The sequence below is a fragment of the Pseudorasbora parva genome, chromosome 17, assembly GCF_024679245.1.
Source record: "Pseudorasbora parva isolate DD20220531a chromosome 17, ASM2467924v1, whole genome shotgun sequence".
Lineage (NCBI taxonomy): Eukaryota > Metazoa > Chordata > Actinopteri > Cypriniformes > Gobionidae > Pseudorasbora > Pseudorasbora parva.
The window spans coordinates 6,674,386-6,699,257 of NC_090188.1; the positions used below are offsets into that span (position 1 = coordinate 6,674,386).

At 38.0% G+C, this 24,872-nt stretch overlaps 1 protein-coding gene across 2 annotated transcripts in view; it reads left to right on the forward strand.

Annotated features, from left to right (window-relative positions):
- The window catches only part of runx3 (RUNX family transcription factor 3), a 73,973-nt gene that overhangs the window by 42,800 nt on the left and 6,301 nt on the right, over positions 1-24,872 (forward strand). For both annotated transcript variants that reach the window (XM_067420639.1, XM_067420640.1), the window contains exons 5-7: positions 661-765; positions 12,780-12,938; positions 19,223-19,294. In XM_067420639.1, coding sequence (XP_067276740.1) covers positions 661-765; positions 12,780-12,938; positions 19,223-19,294 — 336 coding nt within the window. The remainder of the gene's footprint in view (positions 1-660; positions 766-12,779; positions 12,939-19,222; positions 19,295-24,872) is intronic.

A 24,872-nucleotide genomic window follows, 5' to 3' on the forward strand; every position in this document is an offset into this window, starting at 1 on the left:
TTGAAAGCGCATCAAAGCAGTAGTGCTGTCTCTTTTCAGAGGAAACTCATTCATTTCTCCCAGCTGTATGTGACCCACCTCACTGGGATTGTGCATGAATCTTTATTTCATGCAGCCTGAGGGTGTTTCTATCTTTACCTGAGGCTTTTTCCGGTATGGGCAACGTTATGAGTTAGTTATTTTTTTTCAACCATGCATAGATAGTCCCGTATGCCACTTTACAACTTAGGAAAAGTATGCAAATATCATATGAAGATTATTTTGTCATCTGCACATTGCTAAAATACTGACTGGACTATATCTGTTATTGTTGTAAACCACAAATTCTTTCCCGGTTTTGTCACTGCTACACTCAACATACCAACATTGGGGTTAAAAAATCTGAAACCACTTGCTTATATTTAGCTCTGTTTTCCCATTTTTCTTTACAAATTTGAATATCTGCATAATATTTTTTAGAGAAAGGTTTAATTTAAATTTAGTTTGCTTTAATGGCAACATCACTCAAGCTACATATTAAGAACATGTTAACAAGATTGATTTGGGAATGCTTATGCTTATTTCTTGGATTGAATGAATTTATTGTCAGATTTTTGGATCAAGCAATACCTTTTCAAACCGACAAGTGACATTGTATCTGTGTGTTCCTGTGGTCCTCAGGAAAGAGCTTCACATTGACCATCACAGTGTTCACTGGCCCACCCCAGGTCGCCACATACCACCGTGCTATTAAAGTCACCGTGGACGGACCTCGAGAGCCAAGACGTGAGTACAATTCCCCTGAATGATTATCAAAAAGAGCGATATCCGAGGTGTAAGGCCGTTTCCAGACAATGACAACATTGTCTTGGTTTAGTAACCACATCTTTGCATGACAATTTTCTGCTTAAACTCAAACGCCGTTCATTTGAGCTGATTTATTGTGTGATTTGGACTACACTGGTCATGCTGTGTGTTTCTTTGTGCATGCAACCAGTGCAGAATGCAAAGAAGGATGTATTGTCTGCTTTATTGATGCATTGCCTGCATATAATTTCATGCTAGACTGCAGATCACAACTCTGTTAAAACTGCATTTCTTTTGCGGTGAAAGAAGCACTGTTTGATAGCGAGGGGACGTATTTGAGGAGGTGATATGAGATGAGATAGTCTCTCCTTTGTGTCTGCTTTATACCGTGTTATTTACTGTAAAACCCCAGATGAGCCGTCTTTAGAACATGTGCCAAGTAAAACAGATTAGACAATCACTTGGTGCCTGGAGATTTTCTTTTTGTATTATAGCAGGTATGATTATTGCAAACTGTGTTGCATTCTGTAGCTAAATCGGTGAGGGTACGTAATAGTTTTGATATTATACTATGTTAGGTGGAGCATTCAGAAGGGGCGATGAGTATTTGAATTATTTTCAGAACACAGGCGGCTTTAAAAGACCTATGAGTCATCCGTAGATGATACCAGGGAGTAGAGCCACTGTGTGTGTGTGTGTGTGTGTGTGTGTGTGTGTGTGTGTGTGTGTGTGTGTGTGTGTGTGTGTGTGTGTGTGTGTGTGTGTGTGTGTTCCCAAAACTTACCGTACAGTGTATTTCTGTGAGTAAGTGTTAATTTCGATGTCTCCGTATTCTCGTGTTTGGGTTTATACATACCTGCACAGCAGCATGTGTTAATATTAAACAGCGAACAGTCCTTCGTGGTCTAGATGGTTGCCAACCTCAGATGTCAGTTGTGGTGTGTTATTAAGCCTTTCGGGCACAGAGAGTAAGGGTGCGTCTCTGAGCCGCAAACACAGAGGGTTCAATGAAAGTGGCCACTCTCTCTGACCAACAGGGTCAGCAGTGCCTGACCGCATTAGAGCCGTTGAATTAACACAGCGCTGAAGGCCTGCTAGGGGTACAGATCCATAACACTAATGCAGCCGTGACCACAACCAGGGAGAGCGAGAGATGAAGGGTAGTCGGTCCTGCTGTTTACAGAGCTGTTTTTTGTTGTTGTCATATTTGTTCGTGCAATAGCCCCCCAAAATTTTTTGGACACAGTAATGAATTTATTTAATTGCACTAGATATTAAACAAAGTGGTATTTAAAGTAGGATAGCACAAGTAAGTGTTTCAAGCAAAACCACAGTTTTGTTTGGTTTTAAATGTTTGGTTTTAAATCAAAGTGTTCAAAAAAAAAAAAAAAAAATTGTGAAACTTTGTGGGTGCAAAAAGGGATGTTCGGGGAATCCCATGAATGATGTCAAGAGCATGCCAGGCTCTTATTTTCTCCCCCAAAAAGAAGAAAACATAAAGAAATTATATTTTGCTTAAAGAGAAAGCTTGATGTTAGGATCAAAATTTTGTGTGTATATATATATAAATAATACATATGTACAATTGTATTATAATATCTTTTTCTGTATTACAGCAATGACATCTTATTTTGAGAGAAAATGTAATAATTAAAATAATGCAAACGATGTAAACAATTCTGATGGCCCTAAAATGGCTTCATTTTCTTTATACGTTTTTTTTTTTTTTTTGTAATGTTTGAAATGTGGCAAAAATGTACCCAGTTAGGTCTTTTGAATGGCTCTAGTCTAGCATCACATGACCACATGCCACTTGGGTTTTATAATTTGTAAAATGCAATGACATGTAATGATGCAAAGTACATGCAAAATAAGCCGGCGCTTAGTTTATCCTTTTGTTGTGTGTAATGCTAGATTTCCTCATGCATGTCATATTTATCATGTTGACTGACTGATGTTTGGCCTGTAGTGATTGTTTAGAGCTGTTTCCTGTAGAGCGGGTCACATTGCCATAACGTGCCTGACCTGTAGCATACGCTCACTCAACTATCACTAATGAACAGGTGCTTCAGACACAATGCAGTGGGAAATTGTGTGAGTGGTTATGGCGCGTTTCTATTAGACTTGGAGTAGGGGAAATTACTTCGGACTCGATGCAATGAATATGAGACACGTAATATGAAAAACTGTTTTTAATAAATGATAAATAATAATCTGTGATGTTAGAAAAATGTTTTTTCGCCCAGTGCAAAATGAAACCCGGCAAAAATACTTGCCCATGTCTGCAAGTGTATGGAAGTGATCGGAACACACACACAAGTGCTAATTTCGGATTTAGTGCTCAGATCCGATTTTTTTTAACAGATCATGGTCCTTAACTGACACATAAGTGCAAAAGAATGATAAAAAGACATCACGCAGGAAGCAAGTGATTACGTGTTTATTTATAGATTGATCTGCTACAGAAGCCAGCGAATTGAAAGGCGAGTAAATGAAAAAAGAGTGCATCTTTTTTAAACATTTATGATACAAGCCTTCAAGTTTTGCTTGTATATAGAGCTGTCACTATAAGACTTGCAAGTTGTGAGTGAGTCTGACACATCACTGTCCTGTCACTGACTACCTCTTGATAACTTTGGGAATGTAACATTTTTGAAGTGACTCCCATGTGCGCCCTACAGTGAAGTAAAAGTCTCATGAATTCCAGTATGACTGTTCATACGGCGGTTGCATTGAAAAACCTGACCTGCATTACATGGAAGTGGCCCAAATCAGAATTGAAAAGATCGGATTCCATGTGGCTTGTGCTGTTCACACTGTCGTGACAAAATGCGTGTCACAGATCTGAGTCACCCTATGAACAAAAATAAATACATTCATATTTGGCCCACTTTTACCTGCAGTCTGAACCTAAGTGATCTTCCCATAATGCTGAAAACTAGTGTGTGTGTGCCAAAATGATAGACTGAAGTCTTTGAATTCATTGTGTTGTTAATTTGCTGTTTGTGTGTGAATGTGCGCTGGCGTTTGTGTGTGTGTCTACTTTTGTCAGATATGTTGTGTTGATGGCATCTTTCATGAGAAAAACCACACCCTCTCCTCCCCCAGGCGCGGGCTGACTGAGGCTGTGTGTGTACTTTGATAGTGCTGCCAATAGAATAATACCTCATTAATGTTTACCTGCGAAGTTGATAAACCTGATAGACGGGACCCCCCCATCACACACACACACACACACACACACACACATGTTGGTCTATGTGGTTTACAGGGACTCTCCATAGGCGTAATGGTTTTTATACTGTACAAACCGTATTTTCTATCCCTTTACACTGCCCCTACCCCTAAACCTACCCATCACAGGAAACATTCTGCATTTTTACTTTCTCAAAAAAACATCATTTAGTATGTTTTTAAGGCCATTTGAATTATGAGGACATTTGATATGTCCTCATAAACCACATTTATAGTGTAATACCAGTGTAATACCCATGTAGTTATACAAATTTGTGTCCACATAAACCACATAAACAGGCACACACACACACACACACACACACACACACACACACACACACACACACACACACACACACACACACAAACACACATTCAGAAACACAGGCATCTTGAAATAATGAACACTCTTCATAACTAGCGTAGATAAAGTGTCCCCAGAAATATTTGGGCACTTTAGTCGCACTTAAATTTACCAGCCAATTCTGAGTGAAAATTGTTCACCAAATCCTACGCAAAAATTTTGTTCAATGTGCATAACTGTTATTGCCTAAAAATGTAAACCAAGCAGCATTAATTTTAAAGAGAGATGCATGCAACAACAAAAAAAATTCACCAGTTTGTTAGAATTAATTGCAAAAATTTGTTCTAATAAAAGCTTATGTAGCATTTGAGCACAGATGTCAGTTGAATAGATTTGAAGAGAAGAGAAGAGAAGAGAAGAGAAGAGAAGAGAAGAGAAGAGAAGAGAAGAGAAGAGAAGAGAAGAGAAGAGAAGAGAAGAGAAGAGAAGAGAAGAGAAGAGAAGATTATAGTCAGGGATTTCAGGTTTGACTGTATTTGCATTTTGGCACACAGCTCGTAGAGGGCATGTAAATCTGTTAACAATATCAATTGCTGTGTTATTTTTCCACAGATATCATTCTGTTTCTGTAAATAAAGGAGTGTACTTGCATACATTACTATGTATGTGTGTGCATAAAACACCTGCCAGGTGTGTCATCCATTAAATAATGCATGCCACACCCGTAAAATATAGTTCTGCATAGTGAAGATGAAAAAAGTTAGAGTAGAGTATAAATACAACTCCTAGGCTGTCTGGGAAAGCCCAATTATATGCTGGGATCATATCTGCTGTATTTTTCTTCATTTGAGACATTTTTTTCGTTCCTATGGGAGAACATTTGTGCATGCATTCTGCAATTTTCAATGGTGGTATCATCACACTAATGCTATTAACAGTCGTGTTGCTATCTATGCATCATAAGAATGTTTCATCAAAGCAGCGCTAGTGGACATCGCTAACGGCGAGTGGCAGCTTTCGTCACCACTGACGCGAAATATGAATAGAGCCAATATCGGATGGCAAATGAATGGAATGCATTTGAAAAATGAACAGACGTTTCATTACAGTGAAAACAAATGGTCAAGCATGCAGTGCAGATTTAGCCTCTGAATGTGTGCATGGCTGCTTTAGCATGCATGCAGTGGATCCTTGCAGATCCTAGAGCTGGACAGCTCAGCGTGTCTTTGAGGATATAAAGGATGATTCTGTCCTCATTATCTTCACCTCCCAGGCATATTTACTTTTCTTTGAGGGATAAACTCGACAAAGGCTGACGAGAGACACTGGGGTATCTACACCCCACCCCAGTCACACACACACTTAGGCTAATTTCTCCATCCGTCATCTTCCAAGCTCAACCTGTGTTAGTGAACTTCCTTGTTTATTCCTTGAACCAGCATACACCATTAGCAGCTTTAAAGACTAATTTAATGAAGTAGCATAATAAAGCACCTCACAGTGCATGATAAACATCTGAGAGGCATTGGGTAGGAGAGACAGAAAGGAGAGGGAGGAGTGTTACGGGAACATTATAGTGAATCATCTGTTTATTTTTCTGCCATTTTTAACAGTGAGGAAAATTCTGCAAATAGCCTAATTGAAGAAGCGAGATGTGCCCAGACTTCCAGTAACACACGCACACACACACACACACACACACACACCAAGCTTGTTGGGAAAAGGAGAATTTCTCTCTGTCAAAGCATAGTGTTTCAACATTTTAAATGGGTCATATCATGAGGAATCAATTTATCCTTGATCTTTTGAGATAAAAGACTTCATTGTGCCATGAAAACTATAACTTTTCAAGCTCAAAACTTTCTGCTAACATGTCTCGTTCCGCACTTCCACAACTTTCTGACGTCAGACAGATACATATGACCATGACCGCCACACATTAATGATGCCTGTTTGATGTTCAGAAACTGAACAAGTAAGTAGAATAAATTCTATTATTTATATAAATGAGAAGATCTGAAGATAAGATTAGTGGGGAAGTCTGACTAACTCTGGAGATCATTCGGATGAATCGCATTATTAGAAACGAGTTTATTTAAAAAAGTTTATTTATTTAACAAAATCGCTGATCATTCCAGTGTGATCTGAATAGTTTAAGAAGCATATTTCAGTGCAGATTGTCTCAAGAGAAAAAGTAATGAACGTTGTTATAAGTGATAAACAACCCATATGATTATAAGGCTGAGATAGAAGATGGTCAAGACTAATCTAAAGGATGACCATTTTTAGCACAAGGAAAATTTTACTAGTATTTACTTTTATAACCTTTACTAAAAACCTTTACTATCATTGCACTGCATTAGTTTTTTTTAATCAGTGTGTGCATATGCTTAGCTATAGTTTGTGGACAAAACTGTCTTCAAAATGAAGCGTGATCTGGCAAAACCTTTAAATTATAGGATTTCTTTTATCTATTTCCCTGCCTATGAGAAAGCACTTCCCTGTCGAAGACAAGTTTTTACAGCTTTCCATATTTTCACTGCTACATGGTAGGGGGCGCTATTATGCATCTCCTGAAAGAATACTGAATCTCCTGATCAAAACACAGGCGAAGAAGATGCAAAAACAAGCTATAGCAAGATCATCTATATTAAACTACAGGGGATGTTGACTGACTCAATCTTCTCCATCTGTGTTTTGGTGATTGTTCTGAATCTGATCCAGATCTAGTTTTCGATAAAAAAAAAAGATGTAGACTTTTGATAAAAAAGATGTAGACTTTTGATAAAAGTCTTTGATTTTCTCTGCTTTTTGCTCAGAACTTACTCACATTCAAGTGTTGAATAAAAAAGAATGCATGAAGCTAGAATAAAACAGTTTTTTGTTTAAATATATTGCATGCTCAGACAACAAAATAATCTGGGGGGGGCATGAAATATTTGTAAAAATGATTAAAAACTCTGGCGGGGAACAGCCAACTTATTTTTAAAAACCACTAGCGGGGAATATTTTATATATATTCGATGGTATGTCCTCATTTAGATAGCTAAGCAAACAATTGTAATTGTGTGAACTATAAGACTGAAACATATTCTGTATGACAGATATATCTCTGTATCAGTTCTCACACTCCTGCAAGCTGCAGTTGCATCAAACCCTGTCACAGGCACATACACGCGTGGGCGCTTGCGTTTTGAAATCAAGGGTCTCTTCCTGCCCTTTAACACCTTGATCAGTTCTCATCAGAACACCTCATTTCTCTGTCATCTCCTCCCTAATTTCCACTCCATCTTCCAGAATAATCTCAAATAAAGCCATCAGACAGTCAGTCTCCTCTGAGAGCTGCACGTTTAAAGAGCCGGGTGAAATTCCTCAGTTGCGTTTGAATTTCATTAGTTTGGCACGGGAATGCGCTCCTAAATCACACTCTTAACACAAAGTGTGCTCGTTCCTTTGTCCTATAAAACCCAGGCATTATATTTCAGAACATTCCAGCTGCATACAGCCAGCAGAGAGCAGAACACCTCCGTCAGATGCATGTTTGCTTCAAGACACAGTGTGCAAATGCCTGTCATATCATCTGGGTCAGAAGGGTTTCTTGATTTGAGTTACAACTAGGTCAACCAAAACCAAGTAAACACCAAATCACTCATTTGCAGGTGCGTCCACATGTGAATACAACAGCACTGACATGCACACTGCCAGTCGAAAGTTTGGATGCAATTAATCGCAACTAATACATTGATTATAAGGACTATTTTACACATTTAGGAAAACGAGGATGATCAAATAACACAGTATGAAATATATGTTGTGAAATAGGTGTGAAAAACAGTTGTGAAACAAGTCATCTCTGAGCTTGTCTTTTATAATTCTATGATGAGTCATTAATACTTGATTGTTTTATGATTATTTTTGAAAAATGCATTCTCAGTAAATTTTGTTATATATGAACACATCCAAAAACACATATGTAACATCTTACTGAAGTTACAAAAACCCACAAACACATGGGTTTGTTACGCCCTTCTTTTTAAATGCTTTTTTCTGCATAAGACCTGAACAGGAAAAGCAAAGAGGGCGTAACAAACACAGAGAAAACGAGAAGCGGTGGGGGACTGCCTCTGGCTCGAGGTTTGTCTGATGGATGTGGGCACTACTGAAGGGTCTTTATCTCACCTGCTCCAACTTGCCCTAGAAAATGAATCAAGGATCCGAGATAATAATATAAGAGACTCTTTATTCCCACGGGACCATTTGAATTCTTTCTACAATTTCCAACTGACGAGAACTGTTTGAGGAGAACAGCACAACGTATTACAGGGACATGCTCAAGGCCACTATAATGATGGCTTATGGCACTACACATGACTGTTTTTATTTTCTAATTAGGTAAATGCAGCTTAAATTTATCTAGTTATTTTTTTGTTTCTTCTTTATTTTCATGCATATATTCGAAATCAGTACAAAAATTACTTTTTTAATGATCATCTTTCTTCCAGTGTACTTTTGATATCCTTAATATACATTTTTGAGCCGCAAAAAAAAAAAATCTGAAAACTGAGTGGCTTGTGCAGTTTGAGGTTGAATAGAGGCTCTGTTCTGGATTTTAGTTTACCGCCCAACACACTTCACTGGCACGAACCCACTTCCTGTCATGGGCTGATGGGATTGGTCACGCACTGCTCTGACATCGCGACAACTTTCAGATGGATAGAGAGTGAGTGTGTGAGTGAGTGGTTCGAAAAAGAAGACAGGTGCAGTGATCTTAGCAGATGTAGAAACGTCTCCAGCGGTCGTTACTACGGAAGCACACTTTCATCTGAGGCCTCGGTTTTCACACCTGACGTACGCACAAACTCACGTCCCACCAACTGTCAACTACAACGGTGGAGGATAAAACAGGTGGAGCTCTACATGAATTGACTTCAAGTCATATAGAAATGCTTTACAATGCATTTTCAGAGCTGATGGTAACAATGCTGAACAAATTCAGACTACTCTCATCCTCATACCCAAGTCTGCACACACACCATCTGAAGCATACTGCACATAAAAATAGGAAGTGCTTGTTTGCATTTTGGGAGATCCAAGTTTGTTTTATCAGTCTGCATGAAAGCTTTGTTTACAAGATACCAAGTTGATCCAAGTTTTTTATCAGTCTGCCCTGAAAGCTGTGTTTACTGAGAGACGGAGTTTATATACAATGAGTGTTTTGATTGATTTACCTAATTTAATTTTTACATGTCTTTTTATTAGTGTATTGTCTGTAAATGGCACATAAGTAGGCCTAGGATTTCTGACACATACCACAGGAAAATTGATGAAAATAATTGTTTGTAAACGTCCATCATTTAGAAAGGTCTGCCAATTCTGATCTTTTTAGCTATTATTAAAAGTCTAATAAGTACTTTAAAATATTTTTGATTGTCTGATTGTCCCTCAAAAAATCCATTTGAACCTGCTTATTTTTCTACAGCTTTAAACCTTCTTCAGTCAGTTGAGTTAAAGCATGCGTTACCCTCAGTCTGTGCCGATCAATTTCACAATGTTATCAAGTGCCTATCAGCCCCATTTATAGACACCCATACAAATATTAACAGTGTGCCCGCCGTAACATGTCTGGCCCTCCACAGCGAATGTCATGTTTCAGCCCTGCCCAAATGCTCCGGCAGCGCTAAAAGAGCCTGTGTTCTGTCTATCCAAAGGGGAACATATGTTTCTTTATTTTCATCGTTAAAGAGAGAGAATGGAGAGAGAGAGAGAGAGAGAGAGAGAGAGAGAGAGAGAGAGAGGGAAGGAAGGAAGCTGGGCGTATCAGTCAGTTGATCAGTGCGAGTATGAAAGCTGAAAGTGTGCAGAGAGGGCCTCTGTGTACACATGCTCCATGTGCAGAAACTACGGACTCGAATGAACGATGACTATAGCTAAACTGCTTATATCGCAGAACTGTTAGTGGGTCAGATGGCTTTGCTCTATGGAAGAGCAACGATGAAACTTGTAATGCTAAAACAGAGCAGGATGTGTCCTAAATGCGTCAAGATGAGGAAGACATATTAACAAGTTTGGTCATTTGTCTTTTTACACTGAATTTCTGGTGATAAATAGTAGTTGTCTGATATTATTAGTGTGAATTAGTGAGGGGTCATTCATGACCACATGACAAATGAAAGACTCAAGTGGTCAACTCATTTTTGTTTCTTATAATTTATCTTTATCTCTGGCTATATAATGAAAACTTGAATAAAACTTTTATTTTATTTTATTTTATTTTGTTGAACAAGAGCGAACAAGAGACTCTACAATGATCTGATCTTCCCATCACTTGTGTAGAGTGCTCTTGGTTTTATGGTTACACAAGTAGGCGGCGACTATCCATTCTGATTCATGAGTGAGTCATTGAATCATTCATTCAAATTATTTGTTCGAAAACACTGATTTATTCAGAAACAAATTAAGTGACCCAATTCAAGTGACTGCCTTTGAGTCATTAAATCATTGATAATTGATAACCTATAATTATTTTATACAGTATATAATATATAATTTGTATATATGTATATATTCTGATATATATAATATAACTGACAATAAAGCTTCTACTTTTGTGACAAACTGTATTTCAGTACAAATAAATCTATGCCACGTGAAAAAATAACACATGGTAAAAACATGAACATGAGTGAGAATTTTATTTGAAAATCTTTTTAGTAAGAGGTTGTGATGTACATGTATATTTCCATCATACAGTGTCTGTTGCAGTTGTGTTCATCCCAGACCATTTCCCCATGGCATGTGCGTGTATGTGTGTGTATGACAAGGATCCACTCTAATTAGTGTGTCTGTGTGTATCCTGTGGTTATGATATCATTCTCACAAAAAGTCAACATTCCTGTCTAAGTGCCCCCTTACCTATGAAATATTCATTCATCCATAATAATTCAGACAGGGTGAATGTAGGCAGGGCAGATGTAGGGTTTGACCCCACAGCCATCCAGGAGAGACGCTGCCCACACTAGTGCCTGAACACAAAGGGTTTAAGTGTATGAGTTTACAAGAAGACAGTATGTCACAGTGAAGTGATTTAAGAGTACATCTTTAACACAAATGCTTACTAAAAGTTAATGCCTGAAGCTAAAAAAAAAAAGTTATATTTATGACTATATGCATTGCATTTAACTTGGTTGTGATTGAGAGCTGTGAATTAGTTGTTTTGCATTTAAGTATTAACTTTGTCTCAGTTTTTCTTCCTGAAATGAATTGAGAGAAATAAAAATAGACACAAATGAGTCAAACAGTAGAATTAGAAAATGAATGTGGATAGCAGCTCATATCATTTGATTATACATTTGTTTGACATTGATTGCAGATTTTCTCAAGTGAAACATCTGAAAAGTAGGAAAACAAAAGTCTCTAGCTGTTTTCTATTTAATCACATTGTAGTCTTGGAGAAACAGCTGAGAATTTTTTTTCTTTCCTCTGGGATTATGTGTCTGTTTATCTCACACTTTATAAACAAACCAAAAAGTACAAAAAATGATTATTTACTGATTGAATGAGAGAGGGAGACAGTGCATGGCAACAAATGGAGGGAGCGATAAACTAACAGAAATATTACCCCGGGGGTAAAAGAAACGTGGAGTGATGTATTGCCCTTGGGTGAAAGAGAGGGCAAGAACACACAAAATCCATATCACAGCGTCTGTTATCCCTCTATATCTGAATAAAACATTCAAATACAGCCATTACTCCACATTAAAAACCACAAAATGTTCACATGTTCTTCACACACACCACTGATAGTCACATTAAACTCATCCATTAGAGCTGACTAGACTACACATATGATGGTGAAGATTGTGTGTGTGTGTGTGTGTGTGTGTGTGTAATGGCTATGGAAGTGGGATGGCAACTTATTGTCTGTGATAAACACACACACACACACACACACACATGCTCGTAGCAAGGTTTTTCCTGGTGGTTTCCTCAGTGGATCATCAAGCATTATGTGAGTCACGACTGAGTACACACAGTTCTGTCTGAAAGCCTTAAGCTCTTTTCCAGACCATTTTACCCAATATTTGTGTATTTTTATGTTTATTAGAACATGATGTTGTTAGTTTTGTAAAATGCTAATGTCAAACTTTATTGGAATCATTTGTGTGTGTTTTTTTCCTGTGTGAGCTGCTGGCTATGTAAAGTGTCCCCATTGTATTTTTAATTGCTATATAAAAATCTGCCCTTTTTATAAAGAGAAAGGGTGCTTTCTATAAATAGCTATCGTCTAGTATGCACATGATACCAGAGAGGGAATGTTTATAGTAATGCATAAACTAAATTAGTCATTGAAGCGCATAACAAGGCTTGATTGTTTTCTAAATTGTCTGAAGGATGTCAAATGTATGTCCAGGCTCATTCTCATTCTAATAACCCATTGCATTTCTCTCCGCAGGTCACCGTGTGAAGCCGGATGACCCTCATAAGCAGTTTTCCGATCGCCTGAGTGACATCGAGCGTTTCCAGAGGGCCAGTCTGCGGATGAACCCTGGCAACGGGACCGGCCGCCCCCACCAATCCCATTACAGTCCGTCCAGCACCACACAGATACCAGGTGTGTGTTTTGTCCCTGAATGCCCTACAGATCCTGTGTATGTGTTTGTTTGAGTCAGACGTTAGCTCGTCACAACAACTCGCACCTCGAAGTCTGGAATCTAGCAACCCCTCTCGATCTCGGCTCTCACGTCAGCGTGTGTGATAGTGGGCGAGGGTACGTTCTCAGACGCGCATGTAAAGGCCTTTGAGCATGATGTCTGCTAGCAAAACAGCTAAACTCTCACGCTCTCCAAGGCACGTATGCACTTCGCTTACAGTCTATCTTTCTATTTTCTGTCCCTCTCGCTAAAACAGACACACACCCAGGCACATTTCACACCCCACCCTACACTCACCCACCCGTTCTCATACGCGGCAATGTGTGTGTTTCTGAAATGTGCTTCTTTTATTCATTCTTGTTTGCTCACTGTTTCTGCCGCATAGACTGAAACACTCACAGTTCTAAAGAACTCAAACGGGTGTGTTTTTACAGCCATCTGAGCAGTCGTGACTCAGCTAAGAAAGATCAAGAGTGTTTGATTCGGTTCTTTTAACCATTAGGGTCACAAACGTATGAATTTATTCGCTCTTATTCGCTCATTTTTTAGTTGGATAGTGTTTGTAAGCTGGATACACAGTGAAATCAAACATTAGATATATGTTTTGATTGGCTTTGATTTTGTTAAACAATTTCGCCTTTTTTAATTTGTTTTTGTTTGCTCGCTGCATCTGTAGTGTAGACAGAATCGCTCATATTTTGTGAAAACTCTAACAGAGTTGGCGTGTGTTTACGATTATCTAAGCAGTCGTGACTCACATCTCTCTACGATCAATCAAAAAGCGAGAAAATGCTCCCGAAGGTCCTTTCATCTTTCTTTTATTCTATTGACCATTCTCACTTGAACTCAAATCATATATATATATATATATATATATATATATATATATATATATATATATATATATATATATATATATATATATATATATATATATATATATGAGAATAGTTTATAATACATAATAATATATAGTGAAGAAAATGTACTCTTTCCCCGCCAAACACAGAATTTTCTGTGTTTCTGTGTTTTCACTGTCAGGCGCTAGGGGGCGCTATTACACATCTTCTGAATGAGCACAGTGTAAAATAACGTGATTATCAACATTAAACATCATATAAATCTATATAAACTATATAATATTAATGAATTAAATGTGGACCCAGGACGATCTACGAGACTGCCCAAGCATTAAGGGGAGTGATGGACTCGATCTACTCCATCTGTGTTTGATAATCGCTCTGAATCTGATCCGGATTTTGTTGCTTTTTATGAAACTTACCCATATTCTATATATATATATTTTTTTTTTTTAAGAAGAGGGTCAGCTCTTTCTTTTGATATATTTCATGTTCGGATATTCGTAAAACAAAATATTCTATGGGCTATTACATTTTTTGTGAAAGTGGTCAAAAACCCTGGCGATGGCTGGCAACGTTTTTTTTTTTTTTTTACGCTGGCAGGGATAGAGTTAAGACAAAAACACTTATTATAATTAATATCAAATATATATTATATTACTATATAATTAGTTAAAGATTTAAATATTTATACATAAATTATATATATATATATATATATATATATATATATATATAACATCAGACAAATTATTTTGTTATTTTTCAAGGCATGTTTGGTAGGGGTATGATGTAATGGTCAACCAGAATCCACAAAAATGTGGTTACTTTTGTAAGCTTCATTATTCATGACTAGTTTATCCATCATAAGCTGGTGAATTAGAGGCACTGAATGTTTCAGTGGTGTTTTTGTTTGGGGTTTTTGGTAAATTCCTCCATCAGATTGACCTAAATTCAGAAGGGTGGACGCTTACACAAGCATTCCTGCAAAACCAAAGCTGTGACTCATCCAGAGCTCAAGAATGGGAGATTTACACTTACCGCATCAGGAGTGTGCTGCGGGTAAAGTACGTCTAGTATCCATATCTGCAGGTGGATTAGGAGAGGAATTATGTCTTCATTGAGCTGTCAGAGGCCAAGATTGCCGACATACACGTCTGAAGCAGACATAACACATTAACAGAGCTTTAGCGGTCGGGAGACTGCGTGTCTGTCACTGCTGTAGGCCTGTGTGTGTGATACATCAAAACCTCACTGTTATGTCTGATATTAACATAGTTATCTCTCACCTTAGGGCACGGCCTCTCTGTCTGCCTCTCGCATCTGCCTAACTTTATACCTAAATCTTAAGACACACATTCTGTCAGACAGCTCTGTGTGGTATTAGGTTTGCAGACAGACATGTGTAAGATAGACATGTTTAATCAGATTTATTACTTTCATCACACTGTAATTAGATGGTCTCTCATTCCACCTGAGTGATGCAAACCGTGTGTGTGTGTGTGTGTGTCTGGTGTTGATTGCATCATCCCAGAGTCTTGAGGTTAGCATATTGTTGATGACTGTAAACAGATATTAAGTTACAAAATTCACAGCACAAACACAGACATGGTTCATAGTTAAACAGATTTGTCAAGGCACACAGCGCCGTCCCACAAACACACACTCACCTATCGTCGTGCCAGAGGAGCAGGGAGGCGAATTAAAGTTGGCATTAGTTAACATGCAGAAACATGCTTCAGACATAACGAAAATGGAGAGGGAGTTCATCGAAGAGAATAAAAGGACAAGCGGGCAGAGCGGTGTGGTGTTTGCTCACGCGCCGCTCATGCACATCCCAAAGGCTGTCCGTGTAACTCCCTCACACACATCAAATATGTCTCTTAAAAAGTTTTTTTTTTTTTTTTACATAAAGACAATGAAGACTACTTTTTTGCATTGTGAGTTTATTTTTTACACTAGATTTCATGTGGACATTTACTTATAATTATTTAATTAAATTTAAATAAATATTAATATAAAACAGTTATATATAACAGCTAATTATATGTTTTGATATTATTAAATAATTGTTTTTGTAAAAATGATCCTTTTCATTATATATATATTTCTCCACTATATATATTATACATTTATTCAGACACCTTCAACATTTCTTACATTATCACAGTTTATTCACTATGATTTATAAAATGGTAATAAAATATAACGAATCTATCTTGATAATGTCAGATAACTTTTATAAAAAAAAAGGTATGTAATGTATTTCAATCAACCAATCAGCTGTTTAATTTAAGTACACAATTAGATAATACCAATTTAGGTCGACCAATGACCAATCAATGCTTCATTTAGTTCAGTCTGTGGTGTAAAAGGTCACATTAGCAATTTTGAAGAATAAAAACATGGTCAGGTCAAAGCATCAATTTTAATAGTAGTCAAAGTATGATGATTTTTTGGGTATAATATGTCACTTACTTTATTTTGCTATCCTCACTTAAATAAACGAACTATAGTGTCCTGCTGGAACTGGAAGGAAATGTCCTTAATCGTCATGATAGTATCAACGATATCACAAATAATCTTAATGGTCTTTTGGCAAGCATTTGAGTCTCAGACTACAACTGATGTTTTTTGAAAATGTAGAAAGTTTGTGATAGTTTTATGGGTTTGTGTGTGTGTGTGTGTGTGTGTGTGTGTGTGTGTGTGTGTGTGTGTGTGTGTGTGTGTGTGTGTGTGTGTGTGTGTGTGTGTGTGTGTGTGTGTGTGTGTGTGTGTCCTTGTTTATGTTACATTGAGAGGACCAAATGTCCCCATAAGGATCGTAAAACCTGAGAAATGCCTACATTGTGGGGACCAGTCTGCCGTCCTCACTTTTCAAAAGGGTTATAAATCATCAAAAATTGAGAAAATAAAAATGCAGAATGTTTCCTGTGATGGGTAAGTTTAGGGGCAGGGGCAGTGTAGGGGGATATGTATAGTTTGTATGGTATAAAAACCATGTGTGTGTGTGTGTGTGTGTGTGTGTGTGTGTGTGTATCTGTCTGTCAGTGTGTGTGTGGACTTCAGAAAGTGTTTGAGTGTTTTAAGGAGGTGTGGAGAAAGATCTGACATTAAACCAGACTTCATGGTGGCAGTGTTTGTTTTTGCTGGTACTGAGGAAAGCCTGCATTTCCACTCAGCATTATACAGCCTCCTCTCTCTCTCTCTCTCTCTCTCTCTCTCTCTCTCTCTCTCTCTCTCTCTCTCTCTCTCTCTCTCTCTCTCTCTCTCTCTCTCTCTCTCTCTCTCTCTCTCTCTCTCTCTCTCTCTCTCTCTCTCTCTCTCGACTGATATTTGTTTTATTTCAGACTTACTGTCTGGATGGATTAATGGTAGTTGTGTTGCTATTTTAGTGAGTTACTCCTGGACATTAGACCTCTCAGAGATGCACAAAGCTTTCAGTTACACACATATTGTACTGCTCACAGACAGGTTCTGTAACACACTGCTTTAATAGCAGTAGAGATCTGTCTGTTATTGACGTTGTGTAACGGCCAATGAAAATATTTGAGTGAGATGTTTATTTTCAGCAGAAGCACCAGCTGTGGCCTGAATAAGAGCATTTATACTGAAGAATTTATCATTGTGCAGAGAAAACCAGAGAGAGAGAGAGACTGGGAACAGTGTGCCATTAATGGTGTTTGCTAAGTCAAGCATCATCATTACTATTGCACTCTCTACCCTAAGTATTGAACTCTGGCATGTAGCTTGTTCCATAATGCTTGTTGAGGACACGTGCTGGTATTTTTTATTCTGATTTATGATTTAAGAAAATTAAATGGCCAAATCCAGTAGACTTGTATTAAAGGAGGGACTCGGGCTTGGGTAACAATCATCCCTCCAGAGCACCCTAGAAATCACAGACTAGTATCATGTTGGCAAGTTTTGCATGGAAAAGCACCATTCATATTTTTCTCGGAAAATGTAAAAATGTAGTTGCATACGTCTCATATCTCATATGAAGGTGTGTGTGTTGCAACGATTAGCTTGTAACAACTATCTCATCTCGGCCTGAGAGCAAACAGGACTCATTTGCATGTCAAATTGGCAGTTCAGTGTGCTGACACACACACACACACACACACACACATACACACAAACATACTCTATAACTCCCAAAGTATCTTATTTTAGACTCGTGCAGCGACTGTTTGTGTGTGTGTGTGCGTGCGTGTGCGTGTGCGTGTGTGTACGCGAGACAGCTGCGTTTTAATGCTGATGGAGTGATTTAAGTGCTCAGATCATACACACAGGCGTCACACGCTCAAGATAAGATATGAGATAATCAAACACCTTTAACAGACACCCAAAATATCATTCCTCGTGACACACTGATACTTTTCTTGGCTCGTCAGCAAAACAGAAAGATTTCAAAGTTATCTACTCATACACATGCATTTTGAAAGATGGAACTCTAACGTGCGCGTGCGTGTGTGTGTGTGTGTGTGTGTGTGTGTGTGTGTGTGTGTGTGTGTGTGTGTGTGTGTGTGTGTGTAATGTGACACCAGCATAAGATTTCGTTGTTTGTCTTTCTCGGCACCTTTGATGAAAACACTAGCAACTCTCTCACACTGAGCGTGTGTGGACAAATTCACTCTGTCGCAATCCTATAAAAACACACAGATCGGGTTGGGCGGTTATAATATTCACTAATCATGATGATTTTGCTGCCAAAATAAACAGCATCTCTGGTTAAAACTTCATTAGCAAAAATGGTGTCGGTATGTTCAAATGACTTCCATTAATCAGTGTGTTCAGTGAACTGATTCAAAACCGATTCAACAATTCATTATACTAAATGTTTCATAAAATGTTCAAGGAAAAATATGTGTTAGTAAAAATGCTGTTTATTATTTTGTATTTGTATATTATATATATATATATATATATATATATATATATATATATATATATATATATATATATATATATATATATAATTTTATTTTATTATTTTTGTGTCAGTTTAAATACATGAATATCAATATAGATTTATCTAAAATATTATCAAAAGGATAAAAAAGTATATCGAATTTTTTTTAACTGTACCACACTGTGCTTTGTTACTTATTGCAATAATATATATTTATGTTGCTTTTATGCATTTTATCATAATACTATATCTGCATATGAATTACATTTTATTTTATTATTATTTGTGTCAATATACCGCAATCTTTAAGAGCAAATACAAATGAATACTTTTTATTTTATTTATTTTGTATTAATATTTTGGTTTGATAAATTGCACGTGTGTGTGTGTGTTTTGTATGTATCTCATAGCTCACCAGTTGACAAGTGATTAAATATGTATATATTTTTATTTTATTTTTTTGGTGCAGGATTATGGCCAGATCAGATTGACCCTCCTGCATTGAAGACGTGCAAAGTGGAAGATGACTTACGCTGGTCAGGTAAGAGACTTTACAAACGCACACTGGTAAATATTATGTCTATGAGGAATAATTCACCCAAAGATGTCGTTTATTTCGTTTTTGTGGTGATCTATTCCTTTAGCCACACATCTGTTTGAGGAATATGATTTTATTTGGCATAATTGTTCATTGGTGCTCCTTTATGTTGTTAAATGGGAGAATGAATCACTGACATAGATCATCAAAAAACATACGCACACACACTGTTATCCTCAGATGACTTCTTTGATATGCAGATGTGTGTGGGTGTGTTGCAGTCATAATGTGTGAATCATAATATTAAGGATCCAATCAGAATGCTGCATTTTTGTGGAAAGGCTGAAACAAACCGAATACTTTCGTTTTCACACGCACACGCATGGACCCCGAAACACCAACAAACAATCTCGGTGTGTAAAATACACACATACCCACCTGCTTTGGCACACACACATATAAACACTCTCACTCGAAAACATTCACACAAACTCGCTGCCATGAGCACACGGCCACATACCTGGTGCTGGCATGGTTTTCCTTCCCCGCGGCAACGCAGAATTCCTGCCCTTCCTGTTCCCGCAAACCCCAAACATCCAAACCAGCTGAGTCATTTTTACCTCAACCACACACAAACACACACACACACACAAGATTCCCTCTGTCACACCAGCCCGTGTGACATTTAAGTTATAGCTTTCTTTAATTGCACTTTGATTGATTTATTATTCTTAATAGGCTCACGGTGTGTCAGGTGGCATTTTTCAAAACACCAGATGGCAGTTTCATCAAATGTGATGTGAGGAAATACTTGACATTTATTAAAGGCCACATGCGCACTGCAGCCTAATATATTGTCGCTCTTCTGCTGAGGGGTTAATTTAGTTTCGGTACAGTCTGTAGTTTTTTTTGGGAGTGATTTTTCCCCCATCATATTTTCATTTATCAAAAATAGCAGGATTTTTTTTTTCCACAGCTACGAGATGATAATTATTACAAGATATTTAAAGCTACACTGTGTGATATTTTCTCCCATCTAGTGGTGAAAAGGTATATGACCATCCAGTGTATAATAGTTTCTGCTCCTCTCAATTTCGATTTCGTTTCAACTCCTACGGTGGCCGATTTAGTCATGGCTTTCAGTTCGACCTCTTCGGTGAGTGTTGCGTCAACTCAAGTGATGAGGTAATTTTTGAAAACTATTATAATTTGCAGTTATTTAATTTACCAAATGATCTATGATCAAGTTAATCTATGTAAAATGAATAATAGAACTGAATAATAACCAGTTCATTGCTAACATCAGCTATCAGGTTCCCAGACGAATGCAAGCTCTTAGTAAAGTAACTTTTATCAGTGCTATTGTTATTCTGTATATTGTACGACATCACTAGCGTAAGGCAAACAAATTATAATGCAATTAAAATATTAATCTCATGTTATTCGTCATAGAACACGGATTTATGTTATAAGGTAAACAATACTTTTTCATCATTGACGCGAGGAAAACTATCCTAGACGTCGTTCTAGTGTTAACGTTATGCACAGCACACCATGATATAATTAGCCAAGCAACAATAAAACTTCCAATATACACAAATAGGCTGAATTAATATTACCTGTCGAGAAGAAAGCAGGCAACGTCGGCGTTCTTTTTAAAATCGTTGCTCCTCATGAGCTCTTTCCATCTTGGAAAGGCCACTCCAATATTTACTTTTGTCTTGTTGATTTACCTGTCGCGTTGCCGTCTTAATTCTCTTTTCCGCTTCCTTGGCGACTCTGATACATATTCCGCAATGTTACTAGGTCCCCGACCGGGGTCGAAATTCGGTAATCAATTCCGGGACGTGGTTGCTTTTACACAGAAGGCGACCCGGCAATGTTCCGGGAATATTGCGGGTCCGACGTGCAGTGTGAAAGGGGCTTAAGAGTGATCCTCCATCATCATATAGCAGCCTCAAGCAATCCTCCTCTTCACATTCAACACAGTGCCATCGAGTGTAAAAACGCGAAAAGCGAAGCTTGAATTTACTGGTATGTCCCTCTTTGGCAAATGTACTTTCAAGATGGAGGAGCAACATGGCGACCGCCATCCGAACCCTCAACACTTATGTATTTTCAATGGTATATTATAAAATTATGAGAATGCATTATTACTTGAAAGAAGTAAATATACATTAATGAGCACATATATTTTTGAAAGAACTAAGTGATTTTAGTTAAGAATAAACTAAAAAAGTTACACAGTGTAGCTTTAAGGGTATTCACTCCTACACTTAACTGTGGTTGTTATTCTGCAAACTTTGCAGTGTGTACGTGGCCAAAGAGAGTTTATTTAGGCCCCGTTTACACTGCATGGTCCAAGTGACCCAATTCCGATTTTTTCCTCTTATGTGGCACAGATCGGATATGACATGTGAACGTGTAAGCAGTAAAAAAACGCATGAATTCCGATGTCCCCAGATCGGATTCAGGCCTCACTCATATGTGGTAATAAATCCGATATGATTCGGATATGTGCATTAGTGTCTGCCATGTAAGCGGTCAAATCGGATATCCCCCAGTAAATGCGAGTCGTACGTCATTGAAAAAAGGACGGAGGCGAATGACGTCAACTCAGGTGGACACAAACTGCCAGTGTTGCCAAGTCTGCGGTTTTCATGCGGAATTGGGCTACTTTAACACAGTTTTGAGTTGCAATTGGGTGGGTTTTGTTGTGAAAACCTGGCAACCCCGTCAAGGGCTCTCCTCTTTTTCTCCGCCTTACGAGAGAAATGTTTTGCCGACCTTTAAAGATGTGTGGAACAGTGCAGACAGCAAAACATTGTGCGATCATTTTGTCTGCGTCCATCGCATATCGCGCTGTTTTACTTCCTTTCACTGGTTAAGAACGTCTTGGGCTATTTTCCCAGTGTACAGTGTAAATGCAAATATCGGATACGGGTCGCTTTTGAAAAGATGATGTAAGCGGGTCGTCAAAAAAATCGGATATAGTCACCGGATCGGAAATGTGCATCAAGACCTGCAGTGTAAATGCAGCCTTAGACTCATTAATAAGACTTATTTGGAAGATATTATATTCATCATAGCACCAAGGGAAAATCCGTATAGCTTTTTAATTTTTTTGCATCTTTTAGGGCCTAAATGTAATGCTTAAGTTCCATTTTAAATAATATAATGTTAGGTTTATTATAGTAGTCAATTTCTGTTTGTGTATGGTGTTTTCACCAAATCTCGCTCCAAATGTTTGCTCTTTCATCGCTCTTCAGAAGTTTTTAAATGTTTCAATTTAGTATCAATTTTGTCTCAGACGTTCCTCTTTTAAATATTTAAAATAAGCAAAAAGTAGTTCATTGTATGTCCACAATGTAGTATTTCCACTTTTGACCACTTCCAGAGGTAGTCGAAAACGCATTCAACCGGATTGTTTTTGTAGTGTAAACGCTCATGTAGTCGAATGTGTTCAAACAGCCACCAAAAGACCGCCTACTCTCCGCCTGTTGACCTAATGAGTGAACATTATGGGCAGTGCATTAGTCAATCGGGATTTAAACGTTGTCGGCTGGAGACCTAAGTTTGGTTTGAAGACATACCAAGCACAAAACATACCAAGCACAATGTTCTCTCACCATTCCTGATTTCTAACGCTCATAGCGCTCAAGGTCTTATGGCTGTCAGAGCAGAAACGAAAGCTGCTGCTCTCCCTAGGTTTTTCTGTCGTCTCCAGTGCGTTCATGTGTAAATTGCACAAGGTTATTTTGTCCATAAGTTCGAAAGATTGGAAAAAACCCTACATTTACCCGCTCATAGACCATCCCCTCATAGAAATCAGGACAGAAGTGGTTGAAAGTGGACAAAAGAGACAAAATGGGAATGTGTCTCCCTCGTCTACTTGTGATCCGATATAAGAAAACGCATCTTAATACCAGGGCCTGAGCTCAGCAAGAGATGTTTTTGAGATCTCATCTGAAACTACTGGGGTCTTTTTCTTAGTATGAGTATGAGTTTCCTTTTGCTGTCCACGAAAAACAACTGAGATATCAAATAGATCTCATTTGTGCTTTCTCTGTCCTGTTGGTTCAGATAGCATGTGTTCTGTGCTGCAGACTTGCGTGAGCGTAATGTTGACTCACCGCTCTGAACTGCAACGATCAAAAACGCCTACAGGAATAATGAGATCCAACCGTTCTTATATTTCATAATTGCTTCTGAAAGAACTGAATATTGATTCCTCTCAATGTCCTAGAACAGCAAAAGCTGCTTAATAATTGTGATTTTTGGATCAATAATAATGCAGTCATTTCAACAAATGGATTTTTAGAGTCAATAAGGTCATAATTCCTCACTGGAGCGAATAAAATGCATTCCTGATGTATTCACAAATGTGCCTTATTGTGATCCAGGTCTTGAATCAATGACCCGATTTGTAAATCTCCAGTACAGTATCAGATGTTTGTGAATGGTAACCTGATCCCTCCTGATGTATGAGATCGCAGCATGTCGGAGATGAGCTAGTTTGCATGCGACGTGCCGTGTTGTCTTATGGACTACAGCTCTAACATAAACACATAAGATCTACATGTTTGCCTGCGTCTCAGGTTCTCTGCCATTACCTTCAGTTATCATTTATCAACATCCAGTGCAAACATTTAGCCATTTCAGCCCTCTCTCAGTTCATCACTTGAAAAACATGTATTAGATTGAAAGTTACTCTACCTGCATTTACAGTGACCCCAAAAAGCATCTGGACACACTTTTAAGTTGAAATATATTACATACTATGTAAGATATACACTATTCAAAATGAAGATCTGGCAACATGCTCATAGTGTGCAAAACCAGTTGGTTAAAAGTAATAGTTTGGGACCACTGTATTTGGCAAATTTGTAGCAATTGTTTAGTTGGTTCCTGTGGGTTGTGTCACCAGTGGAGCATAAAACCACATAGTAGAAATTCAAACCATGAACAAGTAAGCAAGTCTGAGATCCACATCATTGTATGATTGTTGGATATGTGGTATTTTTGGTATCCTGCATTCGGACGCAAATATAGACGATTGAATTGGATTATATAGAGTATGAAGTATATATTTCAGTCTTTATGTCTCCATGTCTTTCTCTCTCCTGGCCACATGATTTGCCTGGTCCAGGTGTAACCCATCTGTTTTTGCATTGCCATTTTACAGGTGAGGGCCCAGATTTGCATCCTCACCAGAACCTTGATCCCACACACAAACATGCACAAATCCTGCTGACTAGCTACTGCTTGCTCTTCTGTTAACAAACAAAATCAGTTTCTACAGCAGTCAAATGAGGCAAACCTCTGTAGTGAGCCGGGTTACACGCTTGACTGTGGGCTAGTGGAACACGGCGAACTGAACTGCTCACTGTGATCGAGAAGGATAACAGCGTTCATCCTAGAAGAACGATTGCATTTCTTTTGTAAAAATTCCCCCCTGTTCTATTCTGACTAGTCATCAACAGATATGACGTTTTTATTAATGTTAATATTATTTACATCATTGATATTATTACTAATATTGCTTTTTTGAAATGTATTTATTATATATTTTTCTGTAGAA